Genomic DNA, 19,720 nt, shown 5'->3' with positions numbered 1-19,720 from the left:
AGAATCAAATCCAAGTCAAACTGATCAATAACTAATATAGTAGCTGGCAAAATGGGACTCAGTGCTTGCCGCAGGCGAACCTCACCGCTAGTACTTAGTGGACTCGACCATGATTAATCCGAAATCGAGGAATGGCCACACGCATAAATGCGATCTCCAATCCAAGTACGAGCTTACCTATTCAGTACATAACCAACGAGTAAATAGATGGTTCAGATTGACCGATTAGAGAAACGTGAAATAAGGTAAATTTTCAGCTCGTTGACAACGAATCCCTTAGAGTTAAATATCATTCAAACACTGCTGAAAGTCGTTCTCGTCCACCTTTTGAGAGTAAGTGACACCTGGTTAAACTTCAGCCCGGTTACATAAAACTACAAGCTGAAAAGTTCAACAGCGAAAATGCAGTTTCCAGCTACGTATCATTCAATTTTGATTCTACATTTCATTGACAATTCGGAAATCAACCGGAAAGATTTATTTAATACCATCGGAATCAAATTTCTTTGTAAATTGTAGTGATTTCAATGTTTCAAAAAAACTATTCTGTTAATAACCTCACAGCACTCCTCAGTACTTTTCTATTCTCTCTCACTTCTACCAAATCGCACTAACGCTTCTTGTCCGTCGCCGAGCTACATTCTCTCCCTGGAGTTTTGTCCAATGGGGGCAAATAACAGCGTTGAAACACTCCGAGTAGAATGTATTCTAACACGAATTCATTGGTTTCACCGCTTCGAAAAATCCCTTGGAGCGATGCTTCAACGATCCCTAAAATCTGCTAATTACCGGCCGAACGACGAAGCTCACGATTCTCACATCCAGATACTCGAAGGACGGATAGGAAGACTGAAATACCCCCTCCCCCGCCCCCAAGTGCCCACCGTGAAGGTATGATTAAATGGAACCCAAACCAACTACCAAGTCCCGATAATCGACTCATATTTTCAACACGACTGGGGAGGACGTCTATTCACTACATCCTGGGAACTAGAACCACTCCGCTGATTGAGGAGGCAGATGGAATTCAAGGAGAGACTAATGCGCGATTCCGCACTAATGCAATTGAGAAAGAAAAGGGAATACTATCTTGCAAGCACAGGAGATATTAAAGAGTCGAGGGTACGCTCGCTGCCGAATTTATTCGATAAATCACGGTTCAAGGCGTGCTTGGATTAAGTTTTACGGTGAAGTTGGCAAAACATTTGATTCCCCATTGATCACGACCAGATTACCCGATTAAAACACTTCGCTTCGATATTCGAGCCCGTCTTGCCGAAGGCCAATATGTAGAAATAGAATTCGAGACCACAACAGAAGGAAATAATAGCGTTCGAGAATTACTGTTCATCTTACATCATGTTTTCTTCAAGGTTGCACCAACTAAAACACTGTGCCCGACTCGTTGATTCATTGCCGAATGTCTCATTAATCATTGCATAAGTTTCTGTTGCACTGTTTAGAGGTTCCAGACGTTACAACAATATTCAATGCACACGCGCTGCTTCTTTAACACCTTCATTCTCACCGGCCCAAGAAATTGTACAGCCAACGTGTGCAAGCTCACACACACTCAACACAAGAATCGCTGTTGTGCGGATACAAGCCACGGAGATTGGGCCACGAGGATGGCGGTGTTTTACTCATCACAGATGCCACTAGAAGGCCACAACTCACTGATAGGGATCCGTCAAGCATTTCGCGCGAAGGAAGACCAGTCTCATCTTTTGCTGTACATACGTGGTACTTCGGATGCAATTAATCGTTCCAGGCGTAACTTTGTGGTATTGCTCCATGATGAATAATGTCCAAATAAAACTTGAAAAATTTACATGAAAAACAAACTTTAAAGCGACCCAGGTTGCACTTCGGTGCAGCACAAAAGTTTTATTTTGACATTATTCATGTTGTCTACAAAATGTCCCTAACAGTACATAACTGAAGCTACATCTACGAGTACATCCAACTCTGCAATTCGTCAGGAGGGCGCATGGCACGGGGTGTCAGGTTACCAGTCATTAGAGTAATCTTCATTGGTGATTAATTAAGTTAGAGAATTACACTTTGTCGTACGTAATCACCAATCATGACAAATTGCAGAGTAATTTGTACACTTAGATGTAGCCTGAAGAGATTTTCTGTGCGGGAAATTGTAGGTCCCTGTTATCCTCTTGTATTTGTGGAACGTCGTCGTTTCTCAGGACGCTCGAACCATTGCGGAGAGAATTTGAGTGATGCTATGCTCCACATGCAACACACCTCGAACACTAACCTCGCAAAAATACTATATTCCCGCGAACCCCGAGCAAAAAAATTTAGGAGCAAGCTATTTTATTCCTCATCACAATGCTATTTTCACCTCATACACTCAAGTAGAGCAGGAGGTATATCCGCAAGCCAACGGCGAGTACATACGGTGAAAGATATCATGGCGTTTAGGAGGCGGGAGGAAGACGGAAAGGAGGAGGGCGGGTTACCACATCGGAAGAGTCTAAAAGATACAGGAAATGTGGATTGCCAAGGGGTGGCGGCTGCGGAGACCGGTGGGTGTCTCAGATGACGTCCTTCCGCGCTTATATTAGATCCCCCCTCCTAGAGAGCAAAAGTAAATAATGCGGATTTCTGTGGGGGCGTGAGACGAGCAGGCACCTCCCTCTCCCTTGGAAGAGGGTGGCGGCGGCTGGGAGGGGCGACCATGATATGAAAAAGTCTTTGGAGCCCCGAGGAAAGATTCCGGGAAAGGAGAAAAATACGTATCGCCTTTTCCACCGGCTTGTCCCCCATCTCTCTCCCTTAACCCTGAGCCAGGAAACTAAATTGGATTCCCGCATGCCACCAATCACCGACAAACCCCAGCGAAGCATCTCATCAGGAGACAATATGTCCCAAGTGGAAATAATTAAGCACTGGAAGATATTTTGGCCGATATTCGAGGAGCTAGCGCGAAAGTGAAGTTCAATGTTTCCCAAATCCCAATTTGCGAAAGTTAACAGAAACAAAAAAAAATAGAAATGCAACAGCATATGGATTCCTCGTTATAAGTTACGTTGAACTTTCGGGTTTTTCACCCAACAGGTTACCGGGAATAAGGCGAATGGTGGATGTTAAAAATACACAGCCGACGTATATTGAGCGAAATCAGATTTCTCAGGGATCGAATCCACGCAAACCCTCCCACCGCCAGGACTCAGAAGTTCAGGAGGTTAACATCCCACACAAATAATTTCAATTAATTAAAAGGAACATACATTTTATCTCCCAAATTATATATAATTTGGGGCAAAGCAAAATAACATTGACGAATTGGATCTTAACCAGGAGGCCATAAATTGTCGTTGGATGCTTTAAACGATACGGATGGGGTAACATTATAAGGTGACATGTAACTGAATTAGAATTGTAAAAACGTGGACGTAATTGAAAAACTTTACTATCCGTTTGATGATCCGGCATATCCTTACACATCATATCCTGCCATGAAGTCAATCACTTTTAAGAAATCAACTGAATAAAAGTATTAGTAGTAGTAAGAGTATTTACCGGAATACAAATGCTCCTCCATCCTGAGACGGCTATATTTATTTATATATAATCAAGAACACATACGAATAGCAACAGGGATGAAATGCCAATATTTACAAGCGTGCTGAAACCTTAACTGCAATTAACATTGAAACGTCCAGCACTGTCCCATTACACCCACTTCCTGGTCTGACATTTGGAGAGCATGCACGCAGAGTATATGGACGAGGTTCCCCACGCGGCGGGTACGTCGGCATGTGACCTTTCCTCGAAAGAATGACTCTCTCGAACATGAATTGCAACCCTAAGGATAACTTTTTCTTCAATACTCATTCATGAAACATTCCTTAAAGAAATAATTCGCCGAAATAATAATGCCACATAACGAAGAAAAAATCAACTTCAGATAATCGTAGAAGTTTCCCAAGCTCAATGTGAATTAGGTCAAGAGGGAAGGACGGGTTCCAGAAATGCCTGCTCGGAACGGAGTAAATGGATGAGTGGAAGTTGAAAGTGCCTCTTTAAGATGGAGCACACGAAGACACACAAGTCCGAGATTATTATACTACGTATCAATTCTCTATGAAATTTTTACGAATGTGATTTCGTTGAGACGAGTAGGCGTTATCCGGTGAATTTTCCTACACTAGCAGACCACTAGCGCACGTGTCTTCCCCATAGACAAGTTTCGAGAGAATTAGGATGAAAGGACGCGGGTACACAAAAGAATTCGGTTGAAACGTTAGGCAACACCGAGGAAAGAGGTCAAATTCACGGGGTGAACTTCGGAAGCGACTGTGGTAATGAAGCAGCGAAGTACAAATCTCGTTGGACCCACTCCAATTACAATTTCACTCATTCTATCGTGAATGCGAAATCAACGGACTTCCAATGGCGAAATATGCTTCAAATCAGCACCGAGTGGTTGGGATGAAGGGGAAAACGGAGACTAATCGCGTCGCATTTCTCGGTGGGATACGTGGCAGGTCATACCCAACCCCGTGTCGTGTCAAGGTCGAAGGGGCAAGCGTCCCAGCCGCCAATCTCGCGTCAGACATTCGACGCCGCCTTCCCATCACCTCACTTAGAACCGTGGGGTTCATACTCTGCACACCTTCAATGGACACAATTTCCCAGGTTATTTCCACCAGCTATTATCCAAAACAGTAGAGCGAATATTCCAGAAAGGCTGTCAGTCTAAATTTACTTAAACTCAATAAAATAAAAAACTTAAAAATCTAATTCTATATACTGAACCCGTAAAATACATCCACGAAAATGAAAAAAAGCCTCACATTAACGCTTATCGGGATGACATTTTTATCAAACATAGTCGTAAACTACAAAACCTTGATAGTCAGGAACATGCTTCCTTCGGGGGGTACGCAAGTAATACAAAGACTATAAGCGTATTTACAATTTTCATTAGGAAAGATTTGAGACAAACGCGGTCGGAGAGATGAGGGATCAGTGGCATTTACGAAGTCCACGAAACATGCGGCATCCTCGGAAGTTCTTTGGACAACAATCCAAAATCAATACCAACCACGCTACATTTAGACAGAAAACGCCTCCTCTGTATGGCTCTCGATTATTATAATGCAGCAAAGCCAGCAACAATGAGCAGGCAATTTAATAAAATTCTGTTGAACTTTCAGTACCTAGTTTTATTTTCCTATTCCATTGAGAATATAACGTCCACCTGGTGAAGAAAAAAAAACTCTTAATCAAATGCACTACTTTTGCATCGTTGTACAGAAAATTTTTCTTGTGTTAGCAATGGCACAATTGGCGCTAACCATAGTTCATAACGTTGTAAGATTTCCTCTGCAATTGGAAACTTCCCAAGGCATAAACTAGGGTTACACAAATGACTTACCTGATGCATGTTGTACGTGGTGGGTTATTATTCCAATTCAATATTAACTTAATAGTGACTTAAACAGCTTTAGTTACTCTTAACTGCAAACATAAAATTTCTTTTCTTTTCAAATGATTACTAATTCACATTTTATAATAATTAAATTAAATAAAACAGATGCATTATGGTAAAGAATCAAACTACACTCAAAAGTTACAGAAAACTGCCACTCATTCCAGTGACCTTACTTGTAAACCATTAAAACGATAAGCAATTTTCCCTACAAAGAGAATTGCAAAGCACAGAACACAAATGGTTAAAGTTATTTCTAACCATCTCCATGGACAAAAGCTCACATGAATTATAAAAAACACTTTATTCTCCTAAACATTATTCAGAATAGCATTTTTATATGCAAGTAGAACAAGATATGGCTTCTTTTCTGACCTATATGTAGATAATTATGTGGATATAAGTATCATTCCATTACCTGCTACCCATTTTCCCTTGATATCTTTCCTGATTTAAGTTTCAATTTATGGTAACATTGATCAAAAGACACCACAGACCTCAATTCCCCATACATATAAAAACAGTGCTATGTTAGGTGATGCAAATAATTGCACAAGTGCTTTCGCAAAGTTTAAATGGGGGCAGTGATGCAGAGGAGTGTTTCAATATTGAGTAACCAGCTGGGGGAAAATTTACTGCAATTGGCAAGATAAAAGATTACCATGGGCCATCACAGCCATTGAATGTCTTCGCCTGCATTGCAAACAATCATTGCAGCAGTCATCAATTTACCATTAATTGCATGTCAACCGAGAAAAGATCATGTTTTTCTCATCGCCATCAGGAAACGCAAATCATTCACAGGACTGGACACACTCAGCAAAAGAATTTGAAGAGGTCGAAGAGGATTATCTGACCCAGAGTAAAAATTGCAATCTTTTTCACTTTTGTAAACAATTTGTGAAAGCATTACTAAGCATTGGTTGCACTATGCACATGGCAACATAGTTCATGACGATGTAACCCAATTCTCTCATAGACTAAACATTATAAGTAGCTTTTACATTTTAATGTTGTCTTGTATATTAATTAGTAACTCAACATCATTCTCGAAAAAATTCAATACTTGAACATGTAGATGTATACACATCTCTCTAGTACCTAACTTAATAATGATGAATACCTACAAATAACAATAATGAATAAATATAAGATCCATAAATAAAAATTGATTACAAATTAAATCCTAACTTACATAAGGACTTGGGGGTTATGATTGCATCCACCTAGGCAACATTTGGCAATATCTGCTGCAACTATAAAATGCAACAATCAATCTGCAGGCTGGATGAAATAGCCGCTAGTTGAAATCAGCTCGTGTGCAGCCCAATGGTATTTTAATTTTACACATCAACATGGGGTGGACCAATACCATCCCCTTTGGAGTCTTGTGTCTCCAGTAAGTCTTTTAGCCAAAAAATCAGATTGCATGAAGCTGTGGGTGCCCAGAGGCACCACAGGAATAGAATCCAACCCTTCCCTGTAATGCCTCAAGTATTCTACCCACTAGGCTGCCAAACCGAATTCACAACCACAGGTTAGAGAGAAAATGAAAATTTACCTGTGGCATTCCATGGTAAGTAATGTAATTGGTTGCTTCAAATGTAGTCAATTAACATCTTGTTTTCCAGTTTAGCCTCGTTTGCTGAATAGCTTCAGAAAAGCCTTTTATCACACCTCATTTTTTGATATGCTTTCAAGTCATTGCAATCAGAATAGATGCAGCAGCTGATGTCCAGCTGCAGCTAAAGTGTTGCCGTTATTTCTATTCCTGAACATATCCTCTCAAAACCCCCTTTACAAGAGAGGATGACCCATAACGAATGCCTTTAAGAAGACACACTAGCTTAAATCCCATGAGGAGTACTAATCTTTGGCCGTTGACCATAATAAGAAAGCGGGGAAGATTGTCAAGTCTACAGCCTTCCACTGACAAGGGTCCAACATCACCCGTTGCACTTAGGACATTGCACTGCTTGGAAGTGTACAACGGAAGGGCCAAAACAGGCTCCACTTACCTATCAAAGATGCGCGCCTCCTTCAGCACATTCCCCAGGTTAATGTAAGCATCGAGGAAGTTTGGGTCGAGGGCGACCGCCTTCTCAAAGTGATGGATGGCCAGCCATATCTCCCCCTGTGCATTGAACACGCAGCCCAGGTTGCTCCAGGCGACGGCAAAGTCTGGTCTCGTCTCAATGGCTTTCAAGTAGCATGCCTAGATGTGGGTCAAGGAGGAAAGAGAGAGGAGGAGGGAGGGCAGAGAAGTGCAAGGGAACATCAGGTGCGGCGTGACACATGGGAGTGGGGAAAGGGTTTTTCCATGGTGCACACACGGTGCATTTAGACCACAAATGGATGGAGTGGGAAGAGGGAAATGTATTCATGTTTTCAACAAGGATGAAACCGTCAGAAACGGCCCGGGGTAAAATTTTTTGTTGTATAGAGTGTGCACACGGTGACATTGCACAGAGTGCATGGCGTTGATGTGAATGCAGGTGAATGAGGGGCATGGGTGGCAAAGAGGATGGATGGCGGAGGGGAGGAGGGGAGAAAAGAACAAGATCAGTGAGGGCCCTCAAGTGGATGGGCATTTGCAAACGGCTCACGTCGTGTGAAGAGAGAGTGGGGGCCACGAGGGGAAAAGAATTATTAAACCTACGCGCACGTCGGCATTGCACTGCCTGTCCCTGCCCACTGCAAAAGAGACTGCGCTCTCGCATCTCCTCTTGCTACAACACCCACCCAGCTGACGCGCAGGCGAGCGCGGCACAACGCAGAGATATGCGCAGATGGCTCACAATGCAAGCGATGGCATTCGCGAGTCCGTTAAGGGGGGTGAGGAATTTTGACGAGTTGTACACAAGATGTGCAAAAACACGGAGAAAACAACTTTCTTTAGCCCCCGAGAGAGTCGCGAAGCTGCCAAGAGCATTGGTCAACCATCCAACTCTGGTGCACCCAATTCAAAAGTCCCAGCGCGCAAAGCTTGTCCCTGGCTATGCAAGTGCCAAACTTGCAAATGCACCCTAGCTAATGCGCAGTCGCAAAAGGAAGCATGCGCGAGAGTCTTGAAGCACGAAATATCCCAAGCGGTTCAATTTTTTCCACACTAAAAGTTGACACCGTGGCTACAATCATCAGGACCCTCAATTCAATTATTTTCTTACTTGGAAAGATCAGCCAGAGCTTGGCATCAGCAATGGGATATTTCGTGGTGCAAGGCCCTCTCAATCTTGCCCATACGTTACCTTCATCTTCTTTTTCTTGGTGTGGCATCATCAATAGCGTAGGGAAATCAAAACCTGTCACAGACCTCCTCTACCGTGGCAACTGATGAGAAAGTTAATGACCAAGCTGTACTTTAGAATTTTTTTTCTTCCTTGAACTTGTTCAATTGAACATTCACACGATCTCTTGGCACATACTGCCCAGGAGCCCATTCAATTTTTAAAGTGCGCAAAAATGAATGGGAGTGCACACAGTCAAGAGGCAATGCATTTCCATGTGCTCCGGGAGAGGAAGTCTGGATCGCTCATCTCTTATATTGCGGTCTGGCCGAGGAACGTACTTGGCACCCGTGTCGCAGGGAGAGCGTAGGGCCCAGCTGGCTCTGGGTGTGGGGGGGGGGACCGACTCTCCTGCGAACCCCCCTCACTCACCACAACATCATCTACAACAGCTATTCACAGTGGTTGGGGAGAAAAAATGAGAAAGTTGATATTAGTAAGTCTGTTCACAAGGTAGGCAATCAATCACCATAAACGAGGTGGGAGCCCTAGGGGGAATGCTTCTGCACTCTGAGTTTACACGGATGTATGTTATGCACTCCTCTTTTTTCCATTAGCGTTCAGTGGTCCACAATCGTCACCTGCTCGGCACTAGACTGCCCGCTAATGTGTACTTGGCACTGGTCAGTTTCTTTAGATTTTACTGTTTCACTTACTAAACTCTCAATCAGCAGTTCAAAAATGTCATGCTTTACAGACAGTATTACTTTAGCAAATTCAATTAATTTACTTACTGTTAACAAATGAATTTAATTAAAATCTGCAAACCTTGATGTCTTGTTAATTGCATTGACTGATCTATGGAATAAACTTCTTTGTGCATACAGTGAACATTTGGGTTTTTGTAACAAACAATCCCCAGAGCCAAGCATTGGGAGGTCCAAAATCCATTTTTACAGCCGAATTTTCAATGCAATGTGCATTTCACTCCCCCTAATGCACAACATATTGCTTGGCTTTCCCCTACAACAGAATGAAGGCACACATATTCACTCTTCACTGGACTCTGGCACAAGCATCGGAGCACGGTGGGCCCACATTCACCTGCAAGCAAGGCCCACTTTGAGGGTCCTTCAATGCACCAAGAGATTCCAACAAATTTAGACTTCTTCACGGGCAGCAAAGGCAGGAGCACAACCTTGGCCAGAACCTTTCCTCCAGTAGGCAAGGAAGTGGAACAGGATTAAAATTAAACCTTTCAAAATGCACAAGATGAGCAAAGACTCACTAGCTGAAATGTTTAAAGAATTAAATGTGAAAATACCACCTCAAATTTATGTGGGTTAGTAGAAAAGATGACATGCATATAATATTTCTATTCCTTAATTACATTTGAAAGGTTTAAAAGGTGAGGAAAGAAAAAATTTAGGGGTCCATTAAGATTTGTTTGCCGATGAGGAATAGGTAAGGACCAGGAAAAAAAAGCTTGTTTGACGCAGCTGCGCAGGCAACTCTCTCAAAGCATTTCCAGGCAAAGTCGTGTGCACAGAGGACCCGACCAAATATGTCTTTGGCTTGCTCACAAACTCTGTGCACGACGAGGGTGATGCCAGCGATTTGAGAGGGCCGCCTTTGTGTGTTCGGAGTCGGGACGGATGAGCATCGCTCGCGCTCCTGCAAGAGCAGAGGTGACAGAGTGGCCAATTCACACTCTTGCTCCCTCATGAGAAGCCCTACTCACGAGGAGGAGCAACAGCTCTCTTTTGCGCATCCACCAACAACTCAAGGTAGACTGGGCCGAAAACAATGCGCACTCTGCCACCTCACTCTCGAGGGTAATCATCGCACTGCACAATTGGGTGGCCAGCGAGCAGCACCCAGCAATCAAGGGAGACTACCCAACTGCCTTCTCAATCACTTCACAGCCAGGATAAAACAACTACTTTCACTAGCAAAATGCAAATAGTGGACCGAATGAAGGAAAAGACTTCATCCACATCAATTGCATCACCATGCTGCTACCAACTACTCTGGTTTTAATAGGAGATGATTTAAAAAACAATTGGCAGTAGCCTCTCTTTGCGCAATATCACACCAGCTCAAACTTCTTTCTGCGCTGTCAGCAGAGGAGATGATGGCCACTGCAGATAACAAAAACATGGGAAGTAGGCATATCAACAGCTGTAAAAAGGTTCAGGTCAAAATGGTATGGATAGAGGTATCAAGGTGATGACAGGATAAACGGCATGCCCGAGGCTGTGAACATTAAAGCAAACGAAGAGGTTGGGGAAGGTCTTCGAGGATCTGGAGGGAATGGAAGAAGTATTCTGGCCAGGTTGGGATGCACGTAAAATGAACTCATACTAGCCCTCTCTACCTCAGGGTTTGTTTAGGAAGGAATTGTGGAGATAGAAATCAGGATTTAAGAGGTGAAACCCCCATCTTAAGATTCTCTGGTATAAACAGTTGCATTCACCAACCTATCGAAAATAATGAAAAACAATGAAATCTTTTAAGGTTTAACAGGAGAGAGAGGTTCTTTATCTGATTACATTTTTCAGTAGCATCGCGCAGTTTAATGGAGTAAATTTGCAACTAATTCTTCTGGGAATATATAAATACACTAACCACTATGGCCCATCTGAAGGATTTGTCAAGCACTCCAGTCTTAATTCCTTTCTCAAGACTTTTGAGATAATAAAAATTACTGGATTTACCCAATAATTCTGAAACTATGAAAAGGATTTTTAGCATTTTATCAATCAAAAAATCAATGTTGCTATATTTAGTTTAATAAATTAAATGTGCAAGGATGAACCTTTGGTTCATTTGACTAGCTTATTTCTCATTATTTCCCTATTGTCAATACTCACATTCTCTATTCCTCACCTAAAGATTAATTAAATTTGCTCACCTATCACATTCAACTCAATTCAATTCAATTGATCAACTTGAAGAAATCTGACGATTCAGGTAAAGTGAAAATACATTAACGAACTATTGCATACACACATAATAATCGCATCCTACTTAAAATAATAAATTGGTCATGCAAAATATACCAAAAGGTTAAAATTAAGAATAAGTATCTTTGCACCAATCACATGAACCAAAAATGAGAGAACCATCAAATTCACAAGCATATGAATCAACTATCGCCTGAAACATCAGCAAAACAACAAAGGCTGAAATTTTATCTGAATTATTAATCACACGATGCTTCCTTGAAGAATCCATGTACAATATATCCCTGAAAATATTAATTTTATTAATATTATATGGGCATAATGCAAATAGCTGATCTTGGCTAATATCACATAGCTACATTATTTATCTGATGGTTGCAGGCATGCTAACTTAAACACCATTTATATTGTCCACCCTGCCCCATCACCCCTCTGTTCAAAAGGAACTCAAATATGAATCTGGCTGTGTATCTCAAAACGTCAATGCTCTATGGTTTACATCCATTTGCACAAAGGCTATGGCACCCATCCCCATCAGGCCTGTAAAAATTGAACTACAATTTACCTTAAATTGATAACTGTAGCAATTTTTCTAAAAATTAAAAACCAGATTCTTTCGAAAATGACTGCATTATTTAAGATTAAAGAATTGTTTTCACACAACTAACACAGAAGTAGACGAAAAACTTAGAAATTAAGCATATTTTAATTCCCAAAAGACGAAGGTTTAAAATTTTACTGTTGAATATATTTGTAGACCACAGTTACTGAAACTGGAGCCTTGTGTCGTAAGTTACACAGATAATTCCTTAAAAGAGGGTTGCACCAAGTCTGGATTACACTGAAAATGGGCAGTATGAGAAGAGAGCAGCAAAAATAGAATTACAGTGGCCGTGCTCCGAGGACTGTAACCGAGTGTGTGGGAAGCAGCACTTCAGGGAAGATCCAATTAAATCTGTGACTCAAAAAAGCAAAAATGAATTCCAAACTGGAGGATAAACAAAAGGGAAATAATTAAAATACCGTAACTAAATATTTTACAGAAAATGTTTTTCCTATCAGCCATGCTTCTCACACACATAATTTTAGCATTCGCACATACACACACCCACATCAAGCATACTAAAAATAACTATCTTTGGAATGATGCCAGCAACAATGTTTGCATGCATTGTAGGGCATCCGCCAGGGTAATGGGTGTTATGGAGGAGAGATGGGAGCAGCACCTAGGTTGTTTGGGGAGAAGGTCTGGGGCAGAGAAGGGAGGTCTAGAGTCTTACCTTTGCCTCATCCAGACGACCAAGAGCTTTCAAAAGATTACCCAGATCACTTCGCACGCAATAAAGATCCTGTAAATTGACCAAAAGGTTTTCTTGAATTATATAGGTATATAATATTGACAATGAAAATTATCATTACACTTCAAATAATCCATTTCCACAGCAGTTTTTTAAATTTATCCACGTCTATGTCAGGACCTTGGCCACCAGTGGGGCACGAAAGGGCACATGACACCTGGACACTTACTAAAAAATTAATTCAGCATATTAATAAAAAGTATAATTACTGGGTTGTACTGAAGAGCAGTCACATATGCTTGCACTGCTTGTTCCATATCACCAGCAGCAACAAGAGCTGCTGCCAGATTGATGTACCCATCAATGAAGTCCGGCTTCAGACGAACAGCATGCCTGTAATTCTCTAAAGCTTCCTGCAACTGACTTCTTTCCTTGTAAACATTTCCTAGGTTAGAGTATGCTTCAGCCAAGAGTGGATTTTGCTTGATGGCCAGAGTACTGAAATGGGCAGACCTAAAAAAATGAACAAGAATTCGGATATTAAGCTAGAAACCACCGGAGTAACTTGACATTTTGAACTACACAATATAAAAATCCCTCTGAGGACAAGCAATCACACTCAAGTTTAAAACACAAAATATTAGTGTTAATTACAGTCTGTGACTAAAATTTTAAAGGTTCACAGATCTGTTAGCTCATCAGTTCCACAGGATTTTTTATACACCAATTAATTAATGAAGTAAAGAATTTAACACAAACCTACAAGTATTAGAGCAAAGCATTCAGCATGAAGATGAAATATTTGCTGATACTTTCAATGAACAATTCACAAAACAATCATGTAACATACAAATTGACCATCTGTGCATGTCAGGGTACATACAGAGTACTTCATAATTGGTTTTTGGAGTTTAAATCTCTTTTACTGTAACCACCCACCTAGAAGTCTCTGCCATTGTTTCAGTTCATGTATAGCCTTTCCAGTTTGTAAACATAATTTCGTGGTGCAATTTTTTTAGGAAGCTGAACAATAAAAATTTTAAAAAGTATATAAGAAGTATAAGGGTAAAGGTTAGGGAAGACCACAAAATACAAAGTACCCATAGCATAATACAACTAGTTTAAGGCATGAAAATCCCATCAATTAATGGCAATTATCCAAAGCATGGATTAGGATCTTTTATTAGTTACAATATACTTCGAACAAGGTTTACTCTAGACTATGATGATAACGAAATGGAAAAGAGAGAGAGAGCATAGATGATGATGAGGAACAGCAGAAAAAACAAATCATTAAGTTTTGGAGAGAGTTGGAAGAAATGGCTTCCAAAGGTGATGATTCTGAGGTTGCAACCTCTCAGTAAATGGAGGGTGGGCAAGAAGGCAACACACTCATGGGCAAAATCAGCGGGTTGATCGCACAAGGGTAAAACTACAAAACAAAAGGTCAAGGTTTCTGGCATCTAAAATGCTTACAGGTGGAAAAAAAGACAACAGGAATAACCTGTAGGTATTTTGATAGTCAAGCATCAAGTTCACCTAGTACTAGGACCATTAGTGTGTGAAAGTCACATCATCATGGTAGGGGCACCAGTTACTTATTCCCTGCAGTTTCCCAGGAAGAAATAACAGCAAATATTTTCACAGCTTGGGTGAAGCTGAGGGTACCCAGCACTCTACCCACTGGACTACCACATTGCCCACTCAACACCATACAGAAAAACATCTTTCATGACAAAAACTGGAAAGAAAGCATAGTGAAGGGTGCATAGTTTGAATTCTTGCATGTAGATACAATGGCTGAATTTAGTAATTTTCTAAAAATTATTAATATCAAGGATTTCGTGAAGTATACAAATATTTTTACCCAGTGCAAAAATACTGATATTGACTATTTTGAAGATAGAATTATTTCTAAGACAGAAATTCTCACTTTGCTCTCTTTCTGTATGGCACATGAAAAATGGTCACCACCATGCCTTAGAATTCCATTCATGACGGTAGAAGAATTGTAGCACTTAATATGTTGAAGAGTAACATTTATTTTTGTTACAACATCACTGATTTGAACATTACCTTATGAGGCCAACTAGGCTAAAGACTAATGAACAGTAAATTTTAAATTGGTATGCAGACAATTGGATAATAATTACACGACAAGAGTACTTTTCAACCAATGAAATACTGCACCAGTTTAGATTTTTCTAAAAACTTGTCTAGTACATACCAAGTAATGCAGTAAAGAGCTCTCTCAATGCATTTGCCTGTTGTAACACATCCTTCCAAACAATTTCAAGTTTCATGTGGGCAGCTCATACTAAAAATATGTCATGACTAAAACTGTTTGACCATACGAAAATGTCACTATACCAACTGTATGTGCTGCCCACATTTCAACAAAATTACTAGTTACCATACTTCCCAACCCAAACTATGACGCCCTATTTTTACTATTTTAAGTAGCATGAAAATGTCATGAAGGCATAAAAAAATTGTTGATTTTAATACAAATTTTGATATATCAAAATAATAACAAAAACTAAGAATTGTATAAAATGATGAAATGATAATTATGTTATGGGATCTTAAGAGAGAGGACTTGCACAGTATTGCATTAAAACTTGAATTCATGAATTACGCTTCAAACCATGGTAACAAGGCAGGTGAAAAGTATTTTGGTCCAGTGATGACTAAGATCCTGGGGTTCTGGGATGAATAAATGTTGATATACATGTAGATGCTAATATTTTAATGTATCAGTTTAATTTTCTTCATATTATGTGACAACATCAGAATACTTTCATCAAATGATGAAAGTATTCTGACGTTGCCACCTGATGCCGATATTTTTCATAGATTCAAACCTGAAAAATCAGGAAACCTCTTGAGCACCAGGAAATGTGATATTTTTGGTCCCTTCATGTTTCTTGTATTATTTTGTGTGAAAAATTCAGGAATGCTCTTACATTATTTCATTTTCATTTTTTTAAAGAAATATTGAAGCCATTTTAATCCCTCAAACCAGTATAGTTATTTAAATACTTGGGTCCCACTCCTGGTATTTAATTAATCTAAAATCTCTTCCTGTTGCAGCATTGTTGAAAATAATTAATCTTTCTAAATATTTATTCTAAAATTTAAAAAAATACTTTTTCTATTTAGTAAAAATTTTATAATTACATTATATTTTATATTTTTTACTTATTTCTTCACCTTTAAGTTTTAAACAACATACTTGATAGATTTATCCTCCTTTTAGAGTGCCTTTTCATGTAACCAAAACAGCACGATTAGGAAGAATCAGTATCTAAGAGAACTTGGCCAACTATAGATATTAAAAAAGAAAAATTCAAAGTACCTCGATCTGCGATAAGACCTACCAACTGATGACATATCACATACTGAGAACTGCACTGAGGGGTTAATCTTCCTGAGTTACAAACATACTAACTAAAGGAGTTAGTTAAAAGAAAAGGCACTAAATGTTGCAGCCTGACTCAACATTGATGACATCAAAACAACAAAAGGTTGGAGAGACCATTTCTAATTTCAATATAGAATTGCATATAAAACGAGCTACCGCGAATTTGAAAATTTGATCACGAAAGTTTCCTGCAGGAAGTCCACAGCTCTGCATATTAAGGTTGATGACCATGTTATAATATTTATCCATTATTACATGTTTTATTATTATGTTACATTTCGTTAAACAAATTTCTTTATCAACAATAATATCATGCTTCAGGTATGAGAACCATGCCATAAAGTGCATACATAGGTGATGTGTTCCAGGAGCATTTACCTTTCTGGCAGCAATTAAAGTTTTTACTGTAATTGTCAACTTTTGTTTGGTCATTTATTTGCCGCAATTCAGTGTCCCACATAATTTTCATAATATTGATAAAATGAAATGTTGTTTGCCAAAGATTATTATTCAACAGCTATAGAATGAACAGTATGGAGTTATTAGTCATAAAATGTAGAACGTGATCCTGGAAAAATTAATTGGGCTAACACTCCAAAGTATTTATAGAGACTAAATGTATCACATTCCTTAGATATTATACACTTACACGGCTTGGGTTGAGGGAAAATTCTAAATATTTTGGTGGGAAAAAGGGCATTAAAGAACTACATGGTTGAATTCTTTTATAAATACCACATTTTTAATTTCCAAAGCTTGCATTATCATATGAGCACATTCACAGCCCACCACACACTTTCACCAACTAAGATTTTTCACCATATGCTCTAAAAACACCATCCACCTTCATATTTTCTCAATGCTATTCTGTTATGGATAATCGGATGCATTTTAGATATAAAAGAGGGGATTTGAATGTGATATGCAATAAAACCTTTTAACTATGAACATTAAAATTTGACAAAAGGTTACGCATGACTCCATCAAATAGATGATCCAAACACATTTTTGACTTCCACAAATCATATAAATGCATCAACTCCAAGCACTAACTTCTAATGAACTCACTTGTCCAGCCTCCTGCACTGAAAGTGAATTGAAGATAATAGCAGTAGGACACCAGTGTTGTTATTTTCTTGCCTCCACAACTGCATACAGTGCCGCTCAGCATTTTCATAGTCACCAGCCTGGTACTCTCGGTGTGCCAATTCTAAGAGACCTGCAAAAAATAAAGAAATCTCTCATTTGTTTTCACAGTGTACATAAAAATGCCCATCACATTGGAACATAACCATGATTTGGTGGAAGAGCTGCTGCTTTCTAATGATCCCTAAAGGGGTGATGCTAGCAGCATTAATGATGGTAGGGTCACCCATGCCAGTTAGGTCGAAGAGAAAGAGACACTAAAGGCAGTCTGTGCAGCATCTATTCCTAAGTGATCTGCCTGAAAAGACATCTGACCATAGGTGGAAAGATCATTTGTGATAGCATCATGTTAAAAAGCCTATTGTAGAAGAAATCACCATAATTATCTATCTTGCAACAACATAATGGATACAATTCTAACAGAGCCCAGGCAACTATGGGACCTGACCGGACTGTGCTGTGTTCATGACCAGTAGCTTGATGGGAAAGGCCTACACGAACGTCATAACATGTCCTTGGAAAGCTGGGGCTACATCAGCAGTTGAGTAGAATACAGAAAGGAGGCCCTGACTGAATAGAACAGGGACTTTGACTGTTGGGATGATCTAGAGGGCAAGGAAATGAAAAAATATAAAGCAGGCAATTGAGAGAGGAAATATAGATATTTTACGGTTCTTCTGGATGAGATAAGAGGACAGCAGAAATTATTGGAGCGATAGAAAATTCAGCAAGGGGTGGCATTAATATTAATCAAAAAGTTAAGAAGCATTATAAACAGAGAAGGTGAGCAATAGAATATTAATTGCTGAAGTAAAAGCTGAACCAATGAAATTGGTCAATTTATACATCTATATACAAAATAGCACCCAGAAGGAGGAATAAAGAGGGTATACAATCCATTATAGGAAATGATTGCACATTTTCCTGGAAAGAATCATTTCTTAGTTAAAGAGTAATGGAAAGTCAGGGCAGTGTGGTGAGGGATTACAATTTAGAGTGATGGAATGACGGCAAGAAGAAAGTAATAAAGATCAGCCGGACACAAGGCTTAATCAAAACAAACACTAGGTTCACATACCATTATAGGCCTTGGTATATATGAGAGGCTAAAATTAACAAATGAGATAAACAAGGAAGCAACCTCTCACCTGCATCGTTCAACATGCACCTAGAGGAGGCAATTAGGGAAGCACAAGGCATCGGATTGATTAGAATTATGATCAATGGAGAAGAGATAAACATGCCACACTTCACCGATGATATTGCAATAATAGCAGAAAACCACAAGGATCTTCAAAGGCCACTAAACGTATTCGATCAATGAAGGATCTCAAGTATTCGATCAAGTTCTACAAAGATACAGAATAAACAAGACGAGACTGAAATTCTAGTACATGGAAGAGAGAAGCGGAATACAGTAGTCACACTGAAAGGACAAAAATTAGAGCAAGTGGATACCTTCACCTATCTCATAAGTACCATCACATGGGATGGAAGAAGTACTACAGATATCAAGCTAAGAATAGCTCAAACTAAAAGAGCATTCACAATGAAAAGACAACTGATGTGTTCAAAGAAGATAGAACAACAGATGAGGAAACAATACCAGAAAACATTCGTATGGAGTGTGGCACTTGATGAGTCAGAAGGACGGACCATTGGAAAAGTAGACCAGAGACTAGGAGCCTTCAAAACCAGGTGCTGGACGAGGATGCTTATGATCAAATGGACGGATTAACTAAGAAATGAAGAAGTATACAAGGAATAGTCGAAGAACGGACCTTATGGAACACCATAGAGAAAAGAAGAACCAGATGAATTGGCCACACCCTGAGGCACAATGGATGTGAAGAATACTAGAAGGAAAAATATAGGGAATAGTTCCAAGAGGAAGGCCAAGGGATAAATGCAGGGGACAAATAAAGAAGGAAGTATGCCAATTAGCATTAGATAGGGTAGGATGTAGGGCTGCAGTCAACCAATCTTAGGATTGAACGATCAATGATAAAACATGGGATTCCAGGGGATTCAGAAGGTTCAGTTGGACTATATTACGTTTTCACAGCAAAGATTTGGGAACAGGGTGATTACATCACTATTTCCCAGGAGTGGATGAGGATTCAGATCATGATATAGAAATAATGAAGTGTAACATCAGATTCAAGAGGATTAAACAGGGAAGACATATGAGGAAATGGAATGCG

At 39.8% G+C, this 19,720-nt stretch overlaps 1 protein-coding gene across 5 annotated transcripts in view; it reads right to left on the bottom strand.

Annotated features, from left to right (window-relative positions):
* Positions 1-19,720, bottom strand: part of sxc (O-linked N-acetylglucosamine (GlcNAc) transferase sxc) — a 124,384-nt gene that overhangs the window by 65,706 nt on the left and 38,958 nt on the right. For 4 of the 5 annotated variants that reach the window (XM_071590467.1, XM_071590468.1, XM_071590470.1 and 1 more), the window contains 4 exons: positions 17,439-17,589; positions 13,216-13,459; positions 12,929-12,997; positions 7,474-7,670 (listed from right to left, as the gene is read on the bottom strand). In XM_071590467.1, coding sequence (XP_071446568.1) covers positions 7,474-7,670; positions 12,929-12,997; positions 13,216-13,459; positions 17,439-17,589 — 661 coding nt within the window. Of the gene's footprint in view, positions 1-7,473; positions 7,671-8,703; positions 9,009-12,928; positions 12,998-13,215; positions 13,460-17,438; positions 17,590-19,720 lie in introns of those variants that run through there. The other variant, XM_071590472.1, reaches the window with a different exon arrangement.

This window comes from Hetaerina americana, unplaced genomic scaffold (genome assembly GCF_022747635.1).
Source record: "Hetaerina americana unplaced genomic scaffold, ioHetAmer1.1.p SCAF_4, whole genome shotgun sequence".
Taxonomy (NCBI): domain Eukaryota; kingdom Metazoa; phylum Arthropoda; class Insecta; order Odonata; family Calopterygidae; genus Hetaerina; species Hetaerina americana.
Note: the sequence above shows the minus strand (reverse complement) of the source record. Positions and strands in the feature narration are given on the sequence as shown.